The sequence below is a fragment of the Pinus tabuliformis genome, chromosome 9 (genome assembly GCF_031772625.1).
Source record: "Pinus tabuliformis cultivar Carrire ecotype Pingquan chromosome 9, CPIR1, whole genome shotgun sequence".
NCBI lineage: Eukaryota > Viridiplantae > Streptophyta > Pinopsida > Pinales > Pinaceae > Pinus > Pinus tabuliformis.
Genome location: NC_142307.1, coordinates 1,920,856,785 through 1,920,878,315, shown reverse-complemented (window position 1 = coordinate 1,920,878,315; position 21,531 = coordinate 1,920,856,785). Strand labels below are relative to the sequence as shown.

Genomic DNA, 21,531 nt, shown 5'->3' with positions numbered 1-21,531 from the left:
TATTAATTAAATTTCTAGTTTAGGATTTTAATTAAATTTTTGGCTAGAAAATTTAATAATTACCTATGAGGGGATAATTATTTTTCCCAACCCTACAAGACACTTTACATCTTACATCTCAAGGGGGAAAACCCATTGCAAAGACCCTCACAGACTACCCAATTCTGCGACACAAATATAATTCAGCAGACAAGTAATTTGTAATAAAATAAGTAATAACTTAAACAAATAGTTAGGATTATTCCCAAATCACTTTTACATAGACTTGCTCTAGAACACTAGGACTCCCCTAAGATCCCAGTGACAAAATTCACTCCGACTTTGGGGTAAGGCTGAAGGAAAACTCTACTGATCATTCGAGAATGGATCGGCGAAACAAAAAACTCCCGGAATGTAGATCGTCACCAGAAAATTAAGTTTACCTAGGCAATTACATACACGACAGGATCTGCTGAGATTATTTACGATTTACACATGAAGAAAGGGTTTACAATATAACATGATGATCAAGCTGATGATGATAGTTGATTGCGACACAGACACGTCGATCAGGCGCTATCCCTTTTGCGAAAGAAGGGGGTGTATTACTATGGGTCATTGACACATAGTGGTCAACAAACTTACTTGTCAAATTGATTGTTTGCTTCCTCCTTCTTGATGTTGATGGATGGCCTTTTTGATGAGAGAGAGCTTGATTTATGATCCTTTGATGATTTGAAGTGCTTCTAGGGTTTTACTTTTTCTTCCTGCTTCCTTCTTATGATGTAGGTCTTGGACTTGTTGATAACCTTTGACTTGCTTTGATTCCCCTTTTGAAGTTTGATTTGCATGTTTCTTGCTTGTTTTCCCTTTCTTGTCTTCAACACCTTAGCTCTGATACCATGTTGAGAAATCTAGGGCATTCAATGTTAACAATTTCTCTGCTTGATAATTTCTTGTGATATGCTTGTTCTTCTTTGACTTATGATCTTTCACTTTGTTAGCTTATTAGAGTGTTCTTTTTCATCAAGACAATTATCAAAATAAAGACAAGTGACACAAAATATAGGCTTCTCCATCCAGGGCCAAAACCTCTCACCTCTAGAGAGGAAAACCGATAAAATTCTTCTTCTAGATCTTCAATTGGTAAGTACCAAGACCATGACACTGACCTTGACTCTAGTATCTATTCAAGAACCTTGTCACCAACCTTGTCCTCTTTTTCCTTCCTTCGTTTTCTTCTTCTAGAGAAACTCGGTCTCTACTTCTTTTGTTGTACCTTCACTATTACCCTAGAGAATCTCGGCCTCTAGGTCTTCTAGAGAAACTCGGTCTCTACTTCGTATGTTCTAGAGGATTCCTTTCTTTGCTATCCCAAAAGAAACCTATTCACTGCCTCCCAAAAGATTCCTTCTTCGCTGCCCCAGAAGAATCTACTTCGTGTCCTAGAAGAATCTACTTCGCTGCCCCAGAAGATTCTACTTTGATTTACCCATAAGATTCTTCCTTCGATACCCTAGAAGAGTCTTTTTACCTTAGAGAAAACCATTCCTTTCTGCCTTTCCTTTTCGCACTTCTTTCTACACTTCTTCGCTGGAATTGAGTTCGAACTTCATGCTTAGAATGGAGGCCGAGTTCCCATACTTATACCACTCTTCTCTGGGTCTTTAGGCCGACTTGACAACTAGATGTAGGCCGACTTGTTTTGGTAGCTTCTTTAATTTTTTTCGGCCGACTTGAAGAGGTTTGGTGACAAGTTCTTTGGAGGATACCTTACATAGACAAGATTACCTTTTACATAGTGTAACATGACTTCATTTACATGATAATGTCTCTTATATTTTATGACTAGATGACAAATAAATCCTAGAGACTCTCAATGGGAGTCTTGACTCAAAAACAAAATCCTTCCTCATGAAACCCATGAAGCAAGTCAATATAATAAATTTCATTTTTCTTATTTACATCTCTTTACATAAAATCATAATTACATGTCATTAAGACCGAACCTAGTTACAAATTTCAACAATTCTCATTGTTGAATTTCAAGATATTTGATGCCCTAACCTTCATACCATGTCGGAACTCTTGAAGCTGCCTTGACTTGGGGATTGCTTGAAGGTTCATGCTTAACTACTTGTTGAAGTACAACATACAAAGCCTTTTCTCTTAACTACCCTGGCCTTGGATGAACCCATACTTTGGCATATACATCAACCCTAGGTCTCGTGTAGCTATCTATTACAAGGGTTTTTTCATGGAAAGCCTTTCTAGCTTCTTCCAAAGCTTGCATCTTTGTTGAGCCTTTCCATTGAATGAGCCATCTTGCTTCACTTCAAGCTTATCCTAGGAATATCTATCACAAGTGAGGGATACTGGGACTCCTCCCATCGGTGAAAATCCAAGAAGAGAAGGGGACATAGGATGTGGTGACAGTGGGCCTTTATCCCAAATTGGTTCTATGCCCTAGTAGTTGTCCCTTTTAGTTCCCCTTTAGGACCCCTGTTAGTTTGTGCGGTAACAATACCTTCTCATCTTGCTTCCATTCTATCCTTGCCTCTTCAAGCCAGTTAAATTGTGGAATGAAAATAACACATATTGAACCCTCTTTGTCTTCCTCTTTGCTTCATGGTGCATCTACCTGTTGACGGTGCTGGACCCGCCAACATTCAAGGGATCACCTCGGTATGAAGTCCTAACTAGACCTCACACTGTTTGGTGTGAGAGTCCCATCCGGTATGATGCCCGGTTGCCATTATCTTAAAGATTTTCCTCAACTCTTGCTTGTCAGCCCAGGAGAGTGGTCTGCTTTGTCTTCAAGAAGTGAGGTTCGCGTGCCTGGTGATTGTAAGTGTTACTTGTGTCAATGGTTCTTTCACTGTAGAGGAAGAGGGTGAGAGTGAGTCCCAAGTCCGTTGGGTGCAAGTCCCAACTTTGCTAGGAACACATAATACAATAGGACATGCACAGATTCCGGAGGAACAATCCACACAGATGCAAACAGTCACAACACACAAGGGAAGATAACATGTACAACACTCAGCAGATGAGTTTGCACGAGTGCAACAGTTGTTACAACAAGTTTTATGAGAAAGGTCTATCTGATGTCTGAGAAGGTAGCCACCCCGGGTAAGACAATGTTAACAACATAAGGCAACACATTTTCATTAATAGATTATGTATTTAATAAGTGAAATAGTTCAAGTGTGAAAAACAGGTTAAAGCAACATGCATCACAAGTGTTCAATATTAGTCTTACAACAGTTACAATACATGTGTGAAAACATGCTGCCTATTAGCAGGCTTTTGAATTAAGCGAAAGTTCAAGACACATCGTTACACCATACATCACTAACCCTGTGGGCGGGGCATTGGAACCACTACTTACTCTCAAAGGAAATATTACAGACTCTCTTGGCTATATGGGAGGCGCTGAGGTGAAAAGTCCTTTGCATGTACAAATGAGGGGGTTTTTATAGCTTAAGGGTGAAACTTACCCTTGTCACTGTTTGACTACCCTCATGACTGTTTGACTTCATGACTTTTGACTTTACATGACTCTGTGTACAACAAGTGGGTCTCTTGGACTTCCACGATACTTTACATTGATAGACAATATGGCCCATAGTAGAGATGTGGAAGACATGACTCATGACACAACTCGACATGACAGTGCTGGTACATTCGTGCTGCTGCTGGTGTGCATGTCGAGCTGCAGTGCTGCTGGATGATAGATGTCTTCATGGTGTGTCACAGCTTCACCTTTGCATGGCAAAGTGTGCGGAGTCTTTGATGGTCGTTGGTTCGCTTGATGTTGCTTTTGCACGTTTCTCCTTGCTTGTATGTTGGAAGGCTTGACAGGTTCGTCTGTTCGCAAAAGGTGCATGTTTGTTCGTTCGTTCATCCATGAGCACATCTTGCATGTTTGCTCATTTGTCCATCTGCGAACACATCTTTGCATGATCATCCGTTCGCGAGCACATCTCTTTGCATGCATCGTTTGTTCGTCTATTGGTGAACCTATCCTTCTGCATGTGCTCCCTTCGTTCATCCCATTCGTCGTCACACCATGTTTGTTTGTGTACTTGTTCCTGCAGTCACTCATGACGAGTCGACATTGAATCCAAAAACCTCCTAGTCTACCATGATACATGATCATTTCGGATGTAGGTGACCAGGAGAGGCAACAAGGTTGCGAGGCGGGATGGAGGCTTCGGGCATTGCTGATGAAAACTGCGCAAGATTCACTGGGTGATGAAGATGGGCAATCCGGATTGACAGTGACTATCCACGAGGTCTGGCTCAGCTGGAGGACAAAACTGTGCAGTTTTTGAAGGGAATAGTCTGGGCTGCAGGAAGGCTGGGTAGGCAAAATCTGCGCAGTTTCCGGGACGAGTGAGCAGCGGGGGCTTGGCAGCAAAAGCTGTGCAATTTTTTGGAGGAGTAGGCTGGGTTGTAGGGAGGCTTGGCAGCCAAAATTGCGCAATTTCTTCGAGGAAAAAGCCGGGAGTTTGGCAGCCAAAACTGTGCAATCCCTGGAGGGCACTGGCAATTGGCTGCTGGGTCACTGGCAGCAGAAATTGCACAATTCTTGGAGGGAACTAGCAACTGGTTGTTGGGTCACTAGCAGCGGAAATTGCGCAATTCCTAGAGGGAACTGACAGTCTGCTGCTGGCGAGAAAAACTGCGCTGATGCTTGGAGGCTGGACTGCTGATCACCTCGGTGCTGTTTCTGAGCTGAGCTGCTGAGCAGTAGAGGGCTTGCTCATGAAAATTGCGCAATTTTTTGAGGGAGACATGGACGGGCAACGAGTGTTTGTCGGGTCAAACTCTCCGGTTGACCAACATGAAGGTTTATTGATTTGCTTGCGGGCAACACAGCTTGAAATGACTTGCTTGGTGCTTCTGTGCTGTCCTGGGTGACAGTCGATCAAGTCGATGGCGGGGTGATGGTCCGGCTGTCAGAGGGGGTCCAGTCATAAGAACTTCAACAAAAATGACTAAGTGTGTGAACGAGCGAAAGATGCATATGCGATTCTGCAAACACACACTTAAATGACTCGACGACGAGACGACTCAAACCATCCAGACACACATGTTCAACATGACTGACCGACAGTGCAAGCGACAAGCGCGACACTCGTGATTTATTGTTGGTTGACCGTGACGACACTTGCGCGACAGTGAATGTGACTCCGTGTGTGAGTGCGACAAATGTTTTCATAACAAACACAACAAGTACACACGAAGCGAAGACTTTGAGCATGACTAGAACATGGTCGCAAGCATGACTTTGACATCAACATGCAAAACTTGGGTGGAATGAACAAGCAGGGCGGATGCGAAGACTCACACGAGCTCACGGAGTGAACCCGAGTGTGTGCAGTCATCAAGTGAAACTCTCAAGGGAGGCTCCGAAATTGGGTGCAGGCCAAAATTTTGGAGGGTGGTTGTAGCCGCTACAACACTACCACAATATTTTGTTTGCCTTTTTTGTAATATTTTAAAAGTCCTAACCCAACATCTTTGTAACCACTTCTGTTGCTCTTTTGAAGATATTGTTTGTTCCACGAATTACTTCAAACTAGCGTGATTTTGTTTTGCTTTAAGGTGTCTTTCTATTAGGTATGGATGCCATTTTGAATTGCATGTAGTATGGACAACATTTCTTTTTCAAAGATGGATTTGAGTAAGTTCTTTTCTTTAAGTTCACTACTTTTAGAGGCAAGGGGCCTTCCTTCTTGCATCAAAATTGCACCAATGCCATGGCTTGAAGCATCACACTCCACAATGAAGGTTTGGCTAGAACAATATTTGTACACATATCCTCTTTAAGTTTTTCAATAGCTTTGGTTGCTTCTTTAGTCCAAGAAAATGCTTCCTTCTTCAATAATTTTGTTAGAGGTGCTACTATTTGACCATAATTCTTGACAAACGTTTGGTAATATCCTGTCAATCCTAAGAATCCTTTGAGTTTCTTTAGGGTCTTGTGGATTGGCCATTTCATCGTAGCTTTGATTTTGTTAGGATCCACCTTGACAGTCTCATGTGATACAGTATGACCCAAATATTCCGTTGCTTGAACCATAAAGGCACACTTGGAAGGCTTTGCATATAGTTGTTAGTCTTCCAATACTGTTAAGGCCCTATCAACATGTTGTTTGTTATAGATTAGTATGTCATCAAAAAATAATAATACAAAATTTTCATCAATCTTTAAAATGTTGAAGGTGCTTTTGCAAGTCTAAATGTCATAACCAAAAACTCATAATGACCTTCATGTGTTCTAAGGGTTATTTTGGGAATGTCTTCTTGCCTCATTCTGATTTGATGATATCCAAAACGAAGATTTAGATGAGTAATGAAAATTATTCCATGCAGTTTGTCTAATAATTCATCAATGACAAGAATAGGAAATTTATCTTTGATTATCATTTTGTTCAGTTGTTTGTAATCTGGACACATATGTCATGAACCATCCTTTTTTATAGCCATCACCACTGGTGAAGAGAAAGCACTCTTGCTATATTGAATGATGCCAACCTTTTCTTGAATCATACGCTCAATCTCACTTTTTTGTGCATATGGATACTTGCAAGGCCTAAAGTTAGGTAGTACACTTCTACATTGCAAATGAATACCATGGTTATGATCTCGAGCAGGTGGAAAACCCTTAGGCATCTCTCCAAATGCCTTGGAATTATTGTTGATAACCATTTGGAGATCTAGTACAGTAGGGTATATAGATATTTGAACATCTAATGAACATAATTGTGTAATTACACCATGGTGTCCCATTTTTAGAAAATTTTCCATCATATTAGAGCTTATCACTTTAGAGGGTTTCCCTTAGATACCTCTAAGCTCAATTTCCTTTCCTTTTGAGGAAAATCTTATGAAAATATATTGAAAATTAAGGGCCACTATTCCCAATGATTGTAACCGTTGGACCCCTAATATAACATCAACACCACCCATTTGGATTGCAATAATGGGACTATCTAATAAATACTCCCCCATATTCAGCTTAATACTATGGCACTTCATTGAACAATTTATGGTACCTCTATTTGCAATCATTACTTGAAATTTTGGTGCTAGATATACAAAGTAGTTAACAAGTTTTGCCAATTTGTAATTGATGAAGTTATGGGTACTACCTAAATCAATCAACAATATTACCTTTTTGTTTTTTATATATATTTCTATCTTTATGGTTTGTGGAGTACTAATGTTGTCCAGTGCATGGCAAGGTATTATTGGAGTAGTCTCTTCTAGCTTTAGATCTTGTGATGGTTCCAATTCTCGATCTTCTTGATTTTCACTATCTATGTAGAATAATTTCTTTCACTGCATTTATTCCATTTATTTCCCTTACTATACTTGCTATCACAGTTGAAACATGGTTCCTTTTCTCTTCTTTCATCCATTTTGCTATGGTGTCAACCTTGTCAGTTCAGGAGAGGCAACATGTTGATCTTTAAAGTTATTAGTGACCATTTTTCTACTAGCCATATTTTACATCCAACTTTCCTTGTTAGACTAAAACATGCTCTAGGGATTTAGATTTAAACAGACACACCTCATGTTGGATGCTTTCCTTTAAAATTTTCATAAAGAGGTCTAACACATTATCCTTTGAAATGTTCTTTACCTTGAGACTCATCTTTTGAAATCGTTGAATATGCTCTATAATTGGACCTTTTCACCGAAGATTTACCAATTGACTAAAAAATGTATTGCTCTTAATATCCCCATAATGTGCTATTATATCCATAAAAATGGACCGAGGTACAATAGAATCGTTTTCCCTTTCACAAATCCATTGATACCATACAAATTGATCTCATTCTAAATACATGGATGCCGTATTTACCTTTTGTAATGTTGCCACTTGGTGTACATCAAAGTATTGCTTCATCTAGAATATCCATGTTATAGGATCATTACTATCAAGCTTCCTCATAGTAATCTTCGGAATGTAGTAGTTCCTTGGTGTTGACTTGAATCCCTAATGAGGTGGATCTTGGATTGAAAATTAATGATTATGGTTCTATGATTCAATATTTGTGCTCTCCAATCGCGATAAAATACTTGTCATATGTTATTGAATCTCAACACCATTCTTCTTATTTTCATGATTTCTTTGGATATTTTGTAGTAAAATGTTTTTTATTTCTTCCCTATTTTTATTCATGGATTTTTTAATTTCTTGCTTGTTTTGATTCATCTTTTCCATTTCATCCATCATCTTTTGTTCCATATTTCCAATTGATCATATCACCTGTGACAATTTAACCCTAATAGTATCACTTATTTGCTTAGATTGAATTTCCAAAGTGGTTCACCAGTACTCGAAGTCTTTTGTTTCTTCATGAGTCATGAATGAGTGTGCAAGAGGTTTAATTGGTGTGGTGGCTTTGGGATCTTTCTTTGGAGCCATAATAGTTCTCTTTATCACAACTTTCACTCACAAAAAAATTTGGATATTTTAATCAAAATTTATGTCTCTTGTAAGTTATGTACCTGTTGACCACTCTGTGTCAACGACCCCATAGCAGTACATCCCTTTTTTTGCAAAAGGGATCTATCATGTTCGAGTGTTCGCGCCTTTCAGATTTCATCATTAGCCGACAGTTTTGTTAAAGATGTAAACCATTCTGCATGGTTATAATGTAAATGATCTTAGTAAGACCATCATGTATGTAACAACCTAGGTAAGCATAGTATTTTGATGACGATTTCTACCTTAGGAGGTTTTTTGTCTCACTGATTCATCTGTGTCTCTAGACACAAATGATTGGCAAAGTTTTTCCCTCCAACCTCACCCCAAAACTAGGGTGGATTTTGTCGTCAAGATATTAAGTAAGTCCTAGTGCATTTTATTGAGTCTTTGTAAAAGTAATTTGGGAATAATCCTAGCTAATTGGCTAGATTATTTTATTACAAATTACTTGGTCTACTAGATCATATTTTGTGTCGCAGAAATGGGTAAATGTTGAGGGTCTATAGCGAACGGGTGTTCCCCCTTCATGTATTAAATTGTAAAATCTTCATGTAAAAATATTTAGTGCATGGTCCCTCATAGTTAGACACCATGGCTAAATATTAGAGGGTTGGAAAAATTATTAAACCCCTCATCAGTCAATTAATTAAATTTTCTGGCAAAATTAAAATTAATCCTAAGCCAGAAATTTAGTTAATTTTGTGTCCTAGGTAAAATTAAATTCTCCAAAGGTGAAATTCGTGGGTTTTAAAGAAGTTATTTTTTGGAGGTCCCCGACCAAGGGAATATTGAGGAAATCAAGAAATTTTGGACCCTTGGGCCTTGGTGGTTAAGTCAAAGTCAAAATTTTGAAGAAATTAACTCAAAATAATTAATTTTGAGTTAATTAAAATTCAATTAAATAATAAATTCGATTTTTCCTCAAAAATAAAATCGTTTCGACAATGATAATTAGAGATTAATTAAATATTTATGAACAATTGAGATTAATTCGACAGGGATCAAGCCAACTAGCCGTTGAGATTTTACCTATAAATTAGAGGTCAGTGTTATTCTGTCTTTTCATCCGATCTTTGAATCGTGTACTAAGCTCTCAAGCTCTTTTGTATAATTTTTTTGAAATTAATGCAAAAGTCTTTGGGGTTTCAACGTGCAGTGGAGTTTCTCTTCGTGAATTTATGGTAACATTGTTTTAATTCTTCCTTAATGTTATGTGAAAACCATCAATCAATAGCTCTCTTAGAATAATCTGAATATAGGTATCTTATTCAGTTAGTTGGATCTAGGGTAACATTTTTAATTTTGATCGAAGTAGAAGGTATCTCTAGTTCTTCAAAATTTTATTGTTGTTCTATTGCTCTACTTGGTCTGATGGTTGATCTAGTGTTTGCATGAGATCTCTATGGTTTTTGTTGAGCGTTTGGGGATAGTCCTCGGTTGGACTAGCCAACTCTCAACATATATTTTCTGAAGAGCCTACCTCATATAAACTCTAAGACTTATCTTAAGATTATTATTTTTTTATTTTCAGGGTGTTTTTTTGGGTTAGTACCTCTCTAAAAATTTCAAAATCTTTTTTAAATATTTGTGGAAAAGTTGATAAGATCAGGCTAGTAAGAGCCTTAGATTATCTGATCTGGGAGCGACATACTCCTCAGATCTAATAGATCTACAATCTTTGTGCATAGATTTGTAATTTTTTTTATATAGATCTGGAATTTTTATTTTTATTTTTTCTAACTTGGGTTTCTGGGGTTTTTATTCATTTTGTTTTATATCTGAGATTTGGGTATTTTGGTTTTCGTTTTTGTAGGTATAGATCGGAGGGTTTTTTCATGGAAATTTTCTTTTAGATCTAGGCCCTGGAGGGCAAGATTTTGTCTCATAAATTCTTTGTTTGTAGGATTATTGATTTCAAATCATTCAGCAAATACTTCAGATCTGAGTTTTTTTTTTTTTTTTTTACAAATTTATGAGATAAATTTTAATGAAAAATACATTAGTTTGGAGGAAAATTTGATTGTCAGGTGGAGATTTTTGAGGTTAAATTTTTTAGTTTTCAGGCCAGAGATAACCCTTACTTCCCAACAGTCTTGTTTGTTGTAGCTGCGTTGTTCTCCCTCCTCGTTGCTCGATCTAGCCTGCGTTTTTTCTGCTACTCCTCCTCCTCTGCGTTTTATTTTGCTGCTGCTACCAAATCACAACTCTCTCCTCCTGCATTCTCTCTTTTCCTCTGCCCCCTCCTTTCGCTGTTTGCATTCCATCTCCTTTGCGTACTAACCCTCATTGTCGTCGCTCTTTTCTCCTTCAACATCCATCGATTTCTGTCGTTCCTCCTTTCTCTTTTCCTCATGCAACTCCTTCTACGTCGCCTTTAACCCCACACCCTTCATTTCCCTTGCTCCCCAAGCTTTCCTTCTTCCATTTCGTGGCTCCCTCGCTCTCCTTTCTGCTTGTGTTTTCTCTTTTTCTGCTCTATTCTCTTGCGTACCTGCATACAAACGCCCCTCTTCCTTCTCGCAGACCTGCGATCACTATCTCCATCGAAGCCCGCTCAGTCCTGTGAGTTCCAACCGCCTCCATCTCCTCCTTCGATCTGCATCTTCCCTCTTTCACTGCCCGAGCTCTTTTCTTCGTTGCCATTGTTGAAGCCTACACAGAAACAGTCCATTCGATTTCTTTTTTCTTACTTTGTTTTGTTTTGAGTTCATTAGGGTTAGATTTTCAGAACAAACAAATTCAGTTTTTTTTAGTTGCTTTTCATTTTATTTTTGTTTAAAAAAAAAAGAAGAAAACTTCAAATTTTTTAATTTCTAAAGTGTGACTTTGATTTTTTTTTAGAAATCGAATTTTTTATATTTTTTTTCTTGCTTTTCTTTTTGGTTTTGATTTTGATTTTTTTTTATTACATTTTGATTTTGTTTATTTTCTAGACAAAAAACAAAAATAAAAATAAAAAATTCAATTTCCATTTTTTTTAAAATGTGGCTTTGATCTTTCTAAAAAATTAAATCAAAAGAAAATTTTGTGCTTTCACATTAAAAATTTAAATTTTTATCTGGCCTTTGGCCCATTAAAAATTTAATCATTAAGCCTTTTGATTTTTTTACATTTGTCATATTAAAAAACTTAATTAATTATTTGCCACATTAAATTTGTTTCATGAGCCTTAGCACATAAAATTTGCCCAAGGAATAATTAAATTTTTAATCTAAAGTTCCTTCTTGGGTTTTTTTTGTTGTGTTAGTGGCTTGGGAGTTTAAAATTTTGAAGGGAAAAATCTTGTGGTGGTAATTTTTTTTTTAATTTCTCTATAGTCAAAATACATTTAAATATTTTTGAAATCATCTCTAAAGTTGACTATAGGAAAACACGAATTTTTTTTGGATTGGGGTCATTTAAGAAAAATCATTTGTCGGGAATCATTTTAAGTGTTTAGCATTTGAATTTCATGGTTCTTAATGGTATTCAATTGCTAGAGTATTTTGTATGCTAAGGTTTTGAGCATTTTCTTATGCTTGACATCTATCGAGATTGCTCGTCGTTAAAGTAATACTAAGTGTGGTTTAATTACTTGAATTATTGGATATTTATTACATATTTTTTGGTGAATTTTTCAAATAATTATTAAGTACTACTACTCTTTCATAGAACTGTGGTAAATTTCATATCTTTTGAGTATTTTTGAGCATCGGTTGGCATTGATGTTAAACTGTGAATAAGCTTTTGTTCTCTTTGAGCTATTATTGTATTAAAAAGATTTGAAGTAAGCCTGTGGTTTAATTGTGATATTGTTAAGAAGTTTGTCTTTCAATCTTTGTCTAGTGAAGTGAACATTTCATTTTGGTTATAGATCATGACATAAGCGTTTCTAATCCTTGAATCTAACTTCATCTCATCTTCTAATCATCTCGTGTATTTGCATATTAAATTAGTTCTACATAATTGAAATTTACTTCTGAGCATAAGCTTGGTCAATAGAGAGATAAGTACCCATCCATCTTTGCTTGAGAAACTTGCTTTTAATAGTACTTAAAATGGTGACTTTGCAATCATCAGAGCCACAACTCTCTACAGCGTTGGAGGCACCGGGTACGTTAGATTTTTACGAGAGTTATTGTTATTCACACCTTAGTGTTCTTCACCATATTTTCTCTCTGCCAATTACTACGAAATTAGGCTCAATATAGAAAGGATCGAAGGGTTAAAACTTAGATAGGCATTTAACTAAAATTAACCAAGTTTCCTGCATCTCACATTAGTTTTAGGATTTGCATTTCATATAAAATAGTTATTCATCCAAGCAACAATTGCTAATCAATTACTTGGTCCTAAATTTCCTAGCAAGATTGTTGACTCCATAAGGCATTGGTATCAATCGTTTAAATCTAATAAAATCCTATAAGTCTTGCTAAATCTTAATCAAGTACTTGGTCGCTTCATTGTGTCTCCCGAACTAGTTGGTTCCCAACTAGTTCTCTTTCATTCCATTTTCGTAGGGTCTACCCCCCTTAGCCTGTTGTAGGGAGACAACTTAAATGGAGAGATTGGGGATCAGGGTGACAACCCCTGATCTGAGCCATTGTCGCAGTGCCTAGACATTCTGTGCGACAACAATACCTTTAAAACCTTAATTTGGAAACTATCTAGATGGTTGACTTTTGTCTTGATATATCTTTGAGATTTGAGCCCTTCTAAATTTGAAATTTTGGATTCTGATACTTTGATATGTCTTTTCTGTAGTTTTACAACTTTGACCAAAATTTGATGTTACAAGTGAAAGTTATGGTAACTTTTCCAAAACATGGTGATTTTTGACTTCTTCCTAGAAGCATACTTGCAAGGTGTGTGGCATGTGTCCAATTTTTCAAATTTGATTCTGAAATTTTTACATGAGGTACTTGTTGGAGAATGTAACTAAGTTCAGTCTTCAAAATTTGTACCATTATGTATTTTATGTACAAAGAAAAAGAAAAATTATTATTACTATTTTTCTAGACAAGCATGTTCTTCATGCTTCTAGGTTTTTGAGTCAGAGTCAAAGTCCTATTTGGACCTATGGTAAAAGAAAAAGAAAATGAATTTTCAAATATGTAAGTTTTTGTTGAAAACCCCTCTAGGTGACAGGTCAGCCTACATGTCAAGTTGGCCCTACCCGAATGGACCTGTCTATTCGCATCCATCTGGACAGTATAAATAGAGGGAATATGGAATTCATTTGGACACACACACTTGATGGATCGTGGTCTCAAATATCGCAGAGAGGACAGAGAAGTGAAGGGTTGAAGTTTGAAAGAAAGGATTTCTTTTTGAGCTAGGGTTTGTGGAAGATATGCGTGGGTACATCTCTTGTTGTTGGTCTGTTGCTGGTGGATCTGCTGGAAAGAAAGAAGGTTTGACTTGGCATCTAGAGGTGGAAGTTTTCTGTGGTTATGGGTATTGGATATCTCATTTGATATGATTCTATAATTAGATAATTTTCTGGGTTTTCCCCTTGGAGGGGTTTTTCCCTGGCTTGGAGTCTATATCTCGTGTTCTTTTGTTTATGTGATCTTTATGTTCATGTTATGGTAATTGTTTGGTGAAAGAATCAGAATAAAGATTAAGAGAGAAGTAAACTAAATTCACAAGAAGTTACTATTGAAAGGAAAATCTAAACTAAACTACAAGCCTCACAGTTTTCCAACAGTGCTTTGGTATGTCTCCTTAGATATCTAAAATTTCACAGTGTGAAGTGCCCTAGAAAAAAAGTTATATGGAGCCAAGATCACTTGTTTAAAACTGATTTCAAGATCGTTCACAAAGCCTAACTTACATAGGGTATATATCTGAAATTATAATGAGCTAGAATTTAAAATTTTTACCAAGCATATCTTGAGATGATTTCTCACTCCACTCAAAATTTCACGGTTTGAATCCTAGAAAAACAACTATACCAAAAATTTCCAAAATCACTTGGTTGAAACTGATTTCAGGAACATTCACAAACCCTAACTTCCACAGAGTATATCTCTAAAAGTATAGTGAGCAAGATTATAAAATCTTTACCAGATGTACCTTGTGATATCTTCTCAATCTGTTCAAAATTTCTTGTTCTAAAACATCCCCAAAAGAAATTTATAGCAAAAATGCCAAGATGGCTCATTTGAAGCAGTAAAACCCTAGGATCATATCTCTAATACCAATCATTATGAACCTTGCACCTTAAAAATGATATGAAACCAATAATTATTGTCCACTTTGAGGGAGAAACCTGCTTTTACAATGAATACAATATATGAGACAAGATTTGATGATCCTAAGACTAGGTCTCTTTAGTGCATCTATAGAAGACAAAGGGCACAATTATAATAAAATGGTACAATGAAAAGGCTTAATCGACATAACAATATAACAATAGAAATGTACTAACTCAAAATCTAAGGCTTAATAACGGGTTTCTGGGTTAACATGGGGCTTATATAGGGCTTAACAATCTCCTAATAATAGGCAATGAAACAACTCAAGTTGTTATGTAGAATGCTTTTCTGGATTTATAGTATTGTGGAAAAAACATGAATGCTCACTATCTCTAGGATGTTACTTCTTAATTTGGATATAGTGAAATTTTAGTGAAAAGATTGATTGATAAACATGGAAGGCATCAAACTTGCATTATCAATCATCCAGTCAGAGCGACAAATAGCAGTTGCATGCAACTGAAGCTGATATTTTAACCTGAACAGTTGCAACATTTGGCAAAACAACTTCCTTGAGATGACTCTATAAGAATTGATTTCCCTGGTCCATGTGCATTATAAGTAGTTTACCTGTGTTTATGTAAGAAAGGTGCTGCCTACCATAAGTTATAGTATGCATCTGTATTTTCCATTAGTATTTAATGTTAGAGACTGAATGAAGGAATGCATGTGGTGGTTTAAAGGTAGGAAATCTCATTTTTTGTTCATGTGATTTATTGCCATGTTATCTCTATGGACAATGTTTTACCTTTTTATTCTGGAAAATGCTTCGTATATAAGCATTTTCTTTATATTGACAGGATGAAAAATGCTATGGGAATCTCTATCTCCCTCATTCTTATAAATCTCACTTCCATTATGGAAAAGGCGGATGAGAATCTTCTACCATCTGTGTATAAAGAAGTTAGTAAAACTTTCAGTGCCAGCCCTTCTCAGCTTGGATATCTTACATTCATCCGGAACTTCGTGCAAGCTTTGTCATCTCCTTTAGCTGGTATATTAGTTCTTCACTATAATCGGCCCACAGTTCTATTTATGGGTACAATGTGCTGGGCATTGTCAACTGCTGCAGTGGGGATGTGCCAACATTTTGGACAGGTGGCATTTTGGAGGGCAATCAATGGAATAGGTTTAGCAATTGTGATACCAGCGTTGCAGTCATTTATTGCTGATACCTATTTGGAAGGTGTACGTGGATTTGGCTTTGGATGTTTGAATCTTGTAGGGTCTATTGGTGGCATAGGAGGTGGGGTTCTTGCAACTATAATGGCGGGGTATACCTTTTGGGGAATACCAGGCTGGCGTTTTGCATTCATTCTGATGGCAGTATCAAGCTCACTTATTGGGTTGCTTGTGTTTTTATTTGTTGTTGATCCAAGGAGAAGACTACCATATTCACCGAGTATTAAGAGACGTTCTAAAAGGTACTTCTCTCTCTCTCTCTCTCTCTCTCTCTCTCTCCCATATTGTTATCATGTAGATGCCATTCTCTGGATCATGCACTTGTGTATCTATCTTCTTGCTTCTGTTAAAGAAAAAATAAGATAATTAAAAGAAAAATGATTGAGCTGAGCTGCAGAAAGTATGATTGTCACTCGTTTTTATTTTTTTGTGAGAACTCTAGATATACATTATATAAAACCCATAAATTGGGCAAGGGTTGGGATAAGGATGCAAGATAACAGCAGAGGTTGGGACCTGCTTGATGAATGGGATCTGTTCATTGGATGATGATATGTAGGATGGTGATGTACTTGCATGACCTTTTTTGTTCTAGGATATCATAAGTTTCTAAATGCTCATCACCTGAGACAAATGAGGGAGCATCTTAATACTTTTCATTTGGTGATAAACTCAAAATCGAGCCAGTTCAATCAATCATAATTGTTATGCATGATTATCTGTTTTTTGTTTTTTAAATTAGAAAGCGTTATTTTTAAATTGTTAAAATTGGCAACTAGGTCCAAACTCTATGTGGATCTTCTTATTCATGGCAGCTGATATTTTTCTTGGATTCCTCTCGTCGAGAGGTGTAGGATTGATATAAAAATCATCCGATTCCGACATGTATTCATGGAGATATGAATTTATTTGTGTTATGCGACAATTCGTCAAGGTCGGCCAGCAACCAAATTGCCCCCATCTATCCTCAACGTTTTTTTATAAAAAGAGGTGGCTTGCAAGTCATTTGGGACACACCTCTTATGATTTCTTCCTCTCCACTTGTCTTTGGGTTTTGTTGGGACGAGAGATCTTAAGATGTTATGCTGCCCTAGAGGATGCCCTAGACCCTAACGCTGTCATGGAGGAGACACAGCTTCTTATACACTGCCAAGGAGAGCCCTAATCACAGTCAAGGAGAAGCCATAGACGTGGAGGTGAAAGGGTTTTCTAAAGAGACCTATGCTGCCCTAAATGCAGTCATGGAAACACAACAAGGAGTAGCTAAAATGCAGGTCTATAACAGACCCTAAGACACTGTCCTTAAATGCCCTAACGCTGCCCTAAATGCAGTCATGGTGAAGAGACCTTAACGCTGTCTATAAGAGACCTATATGCTGCCTTATCTCAGCCCTAAAGGAGATCCCTAATACGCTGTCCTAGGCCGCAGTCAATAAGGGGTTTATCTACAGCAAAAGGAGGCATTATGCAGTCCTAAGGAGAGCCCTAGTTGCAGTCCAGATTCGCTCTAACTGTTGGGCTTATTCCGCACTAGAAGCTGCCCTACATCCGCAATTGAAGAAGGCTTCAAGCATGCCCTAGCCGCAGTCATGGAGGAAGCTGAATGATGCCTAATCTGTTTGGACAGGGACAGCGTCAAGCTTCAGGCAGATAAGGAAGGTCTGGAAGTGACTTGAATGACATGGTGAAGAGTGCTGAAGGGTATGCATTGAAGTCTGTCCTGCAAGGCGTGTTTGGACAGCATATGTTAGGACTGTGTTGACAATAAATGCAAGAGCATTATTGTTGTATCACTGTGTTGAAGACCTTGGTACAGTGACCTTTGAAGCAGCAAAAGGGGACTGTTAGAGGACAGTTAATATAGGCCCTTTGTTCAGTGACCTTGGTGGAGCTTCGTCATTGATGAGCTGATCATGTAAGAGAATATGAAGGGGCAGACTCACTTGTGAGCAGCAGAGGTTTATGATGCTAACTGAAGACTGTGTGTTAGGCTGCAGGCCATAACACCACAGTCAATATTTCGTATGGGTATGAGGGCTTTTATATGCCCACATCTTCAACTATCCTAGGGGCTGTCTTATGAGACATTCTGTTGTGATCTTAGGCCATCTTGATGACTATTAGTGGGCTGTATGGTGCTGTTCCAATATGAGATGGACAGGGCTATAATCATGGGTTCATTGAGGATTAGACAGCTAGCTAGATGCAGCATGATGAGATGCAACATGGTGATGAGATGCAGCATGGTGATGGAACCACTTTAGAAGAATGTTTGCCTTCACCCGAATTCAGAACTGCAGTCCATGTCCTCAGATCTGCAACCTCTTTATGTCATCTTCATGGTGAAGATCTCTGCTCTTATTTTGACAAGTCAAAGTGTTGACTTCTGATGTATATGTACTATATCTCTTCGCTGAACTATTGAAGAATATAAGAAGAATTGATCAAGGGTTTCTCCACATTGGGGTTTATCCCTGGTTGGCGCCACATCTTGTGTCCTCTTGTCTTGGCTTGTTTTCTGTGATTTATGTTTATGTTCTATTTGCACTTTACTATCATGCTGATGTTGTTGCTAATCTGAATATTGTCATTGGGCTAATATGAAAAATTGAAGTAAATTGCACTAAGCATAGAACATACCTAAAATTAACATGGTATCGGAGCTGAGGTGAAGACAAAGCCCAAGCAAGAGTGAAAGAGCAATCACCGAAGACAGTTGGAAAGGACAAAAAGGCTCAATGGGTTCCTCATCCCTCTTCAAATTCACCAAGGGTGAAGTCGAAGCAAAGAAGATTATCAAAGTGGCGCAGCGGAAGCATCTGGTGGCCTACCTACAGGTCACTTCAATGGGAAGTCCGGATCTAAGAATGGAAGGAAAGGCAGATGCCTTGCTTGCAATGAGTTTGGCCATTATGCGAAGGAGTGTCCGAATAGAAGGGACACATCACTTGATGACAATAACAATCATTCCTGGGGCATCTTCAATCATCAAAGGAATGATAGGTACAATGCCAGAGGAATAGAAGGAATGCAGGTCATCAAGGAAATGGTCGACTCTTCAAGGAAAGCAAGGAACTCCAGGTATGAAGAATCAAATGTTGTTTCTGAGTATTATCTTATGTTGACCCTCTCCACCAGACTCATTGGGAAAATTGATAGTGGTGCCTCAAGGCACTTCACTGGATTCAAGGAAGCTCTCTCTAATTTGATAGAGAAGGAAACAATCATGGAGATTATTCTTGGAGACAATGCCACCTATCCCGGAAAGGGTGCAGGGAATGTTTCTCTTCAAATGGATCAGGGTAACTCGCAAGAAGTTCTTTATGTACCTGATCTCAAAAAGAACCTGGTGTCCATTTCGGCAATGGAAGTCAAAAGTTTCAAGGTGGCATTCATCAATGGAAAGGTACGTGTTTGAAAAAGAATTTTCAAGATGCTTTTACTCTTGGGTTCAGGGTTGGCAATTTGTATCAAGTTGCAAGAAGTCCATTGGGGACCATGTTGTGTGACTCATCTCTTCTATGGTACCGAAGGTCTGCTCATCTTCCCTACCCAATGTGAGACAGATGGTGACAGGGATGCCTGAATTCAAAGAAGAGCATGAAGGTACATGCCCGAGATGTACTGAAGGAAAATTTACAAGGGGACCATTCCCCTCATGTAATAGCAAGACCACAGATGTGGAACAACCCAAGGGGTTTGAGATTCATGATCGGGAATCTCATGTATGCAGGTGGAAGAAAGCTCTCTATGATTTAAAGCAAGCACCCCGGGCTTGGTATGAGAGGATTAACAAGCTATCTGATGAAGTTAAGATTCACTAGGAGTGAAGCGGATCCAAACCATTACCTTAAGGTTGTGGATGATAGACCTCTCATTCTGGTACCTTATGAGGACGGCCTCTTTCTGAGAGGTGCAGATCCTCTCATTTGCAAAAGTAAGAGGGAGTTGGATTCCGGATTTGGAATGGTGAACTGCAATCCCATGACTACCCCGATGGAGCTTAACTTAAGAAGTTATGCGGTAATGCTGCTGGACCTAACTTGGGAAGTGCCTCTGAGTTCCGCATTGATGTTCTTGGTGAACTCTACTTCAGATATATGTTTTGCAGTTAGCATGTTGAGCCACCATATGGTTGAGCCTCATTGGATTGGTGCCAAGAACCTTTTGAGATATCTTCGGGGCACAATCTCTCATGGAATGAGATACATTGTTGGAGCTATGAGGCTGCATTGGATGCTGATCGGACAAGTAGTGTGGAGGATCGCAAGAGCACTTATGGGTGTTGGTTCTGCTTCGATATCCTGGATGAGCAGGAAGAAAAAATCGGTTGTTTTGAGCATTAATGAGGCCAGATACATAGCTGTGAGTATGGCCTCTTGTGAAGTTGTCTGGTTGTGGAAGCTCTTCTGTGAGATGTTTGGACACGTGCTGGATACCATCGTGATCTTCTGTGACAACCAGAGGGGGGTTTGATTGTTGAGGAATCCTGTGTTCTATGATCGCTTCAAGCATACAGACATCAGGTACCACTTTATCTGGGATATGGTACAACGAGGAGCAAGAAGGCTCCATCACTCGGGGTCTGATGTGCAGGTCGTCAATATTCAGATGAAGCCCCTGGGAAAGGTTAAATTCCCGACTTTCCGAGAATGATTAGGAGTCGTGGAGAGACTCTCTCTTGAAGGTCCAGAATAATATGGACATTGAGCTCTGGGAGCTCGGGGGGCTTGGGGGTACTTCTTGGAGCGATGAGCAACCATAAGTTGAGTGGTTCAACCTTCCCCTAGTGGTATGTTATGTAAGCAGGATGAGTGGTTCATCCTTCTCCTGTCGAGATAGAATCATAGGGTGAGTGGTTCAGCCTTCCCCTAGTGATTCGTTGTGTACAGGGTGAGTGGTTCAGCCTTCCCCTGGGATACCCCTTGGCAACATGTAGGCAGGATGAGTGGTTCATCCTTCTCCTGTTGAGATATCCTACCCATGCAGTCTAGGACTCATGGGAAGTACCTCTCATCTGGCCAATGAGTAGGGAAATGAGGATAGGGACCATAGTAGTACCGATGGATGCATCGTGTATCTGTCGTACTCCCTATGCTAGGATGATATTGATCTGGGATCAATTGGAACTTTGGATCAGTAAGAGTGATACAACTCACTCTCTTTTGGAACTGACTTCGAGTCAATAAGAGTGGTATGAGACACTCTCTGTATTTGGAACTGATTTCGGATCAGTAAGAGTGGTATGAGATACTCTCTTTATTTGGAATTGATTTTGGATCAGTAAGAGTGGCATGGCACACTCTCTTCATTGGGACTGACTTCAAGTCAGTAAGAGTGCTATTAGACACTCTCTTTTATTTGGGACTGACTTCGGGTCAGTAGAGGATGGTATGATACATTCTCGATCACTTCTTCGTCTTCATAGTTCAGTAGAGGAGTGCAAGGCAGTGCACTGATGGTAGAGATAGTATGGACTGACAGATGGATTTGCAGATGGAGTTCTCCCTAGTTGAGAGGGAGCGTTAAAATTGGAAACTAGGGACAGACTCCATGTGGATCTTATTCATGGCAGCTGTTATTTTTCTTGAATTCCTCTGGTCAAAAGGTGTAGGATTAATCTAA

General features: G+C 38.5%; 1 protein-coding gene across 1 annotated transcript in view; it reads left to right on the top strand.

The window, feature by feature from the left end:
- LOC149156612 (uncharacterized) overlaps positions 1 to 21,531 on the top strand; it is a 248,462-nt gene that overhangs the window by 156,762 nt on the left and 70,169 nt on the right. The window contains exon 2 of the mRNA XM_089444804.1: positions 15,525 to 16,148. Within this exon, the coding sequence (XP_089300930.1) occupies positions 15,526 to 16,148 (623 nt within the window). The 5' untranslated portion in view covers position 15,525. The remainder of the gene's footprint in view (positions 1 to 15,524; positions 16,149 to 21,531) is intronic.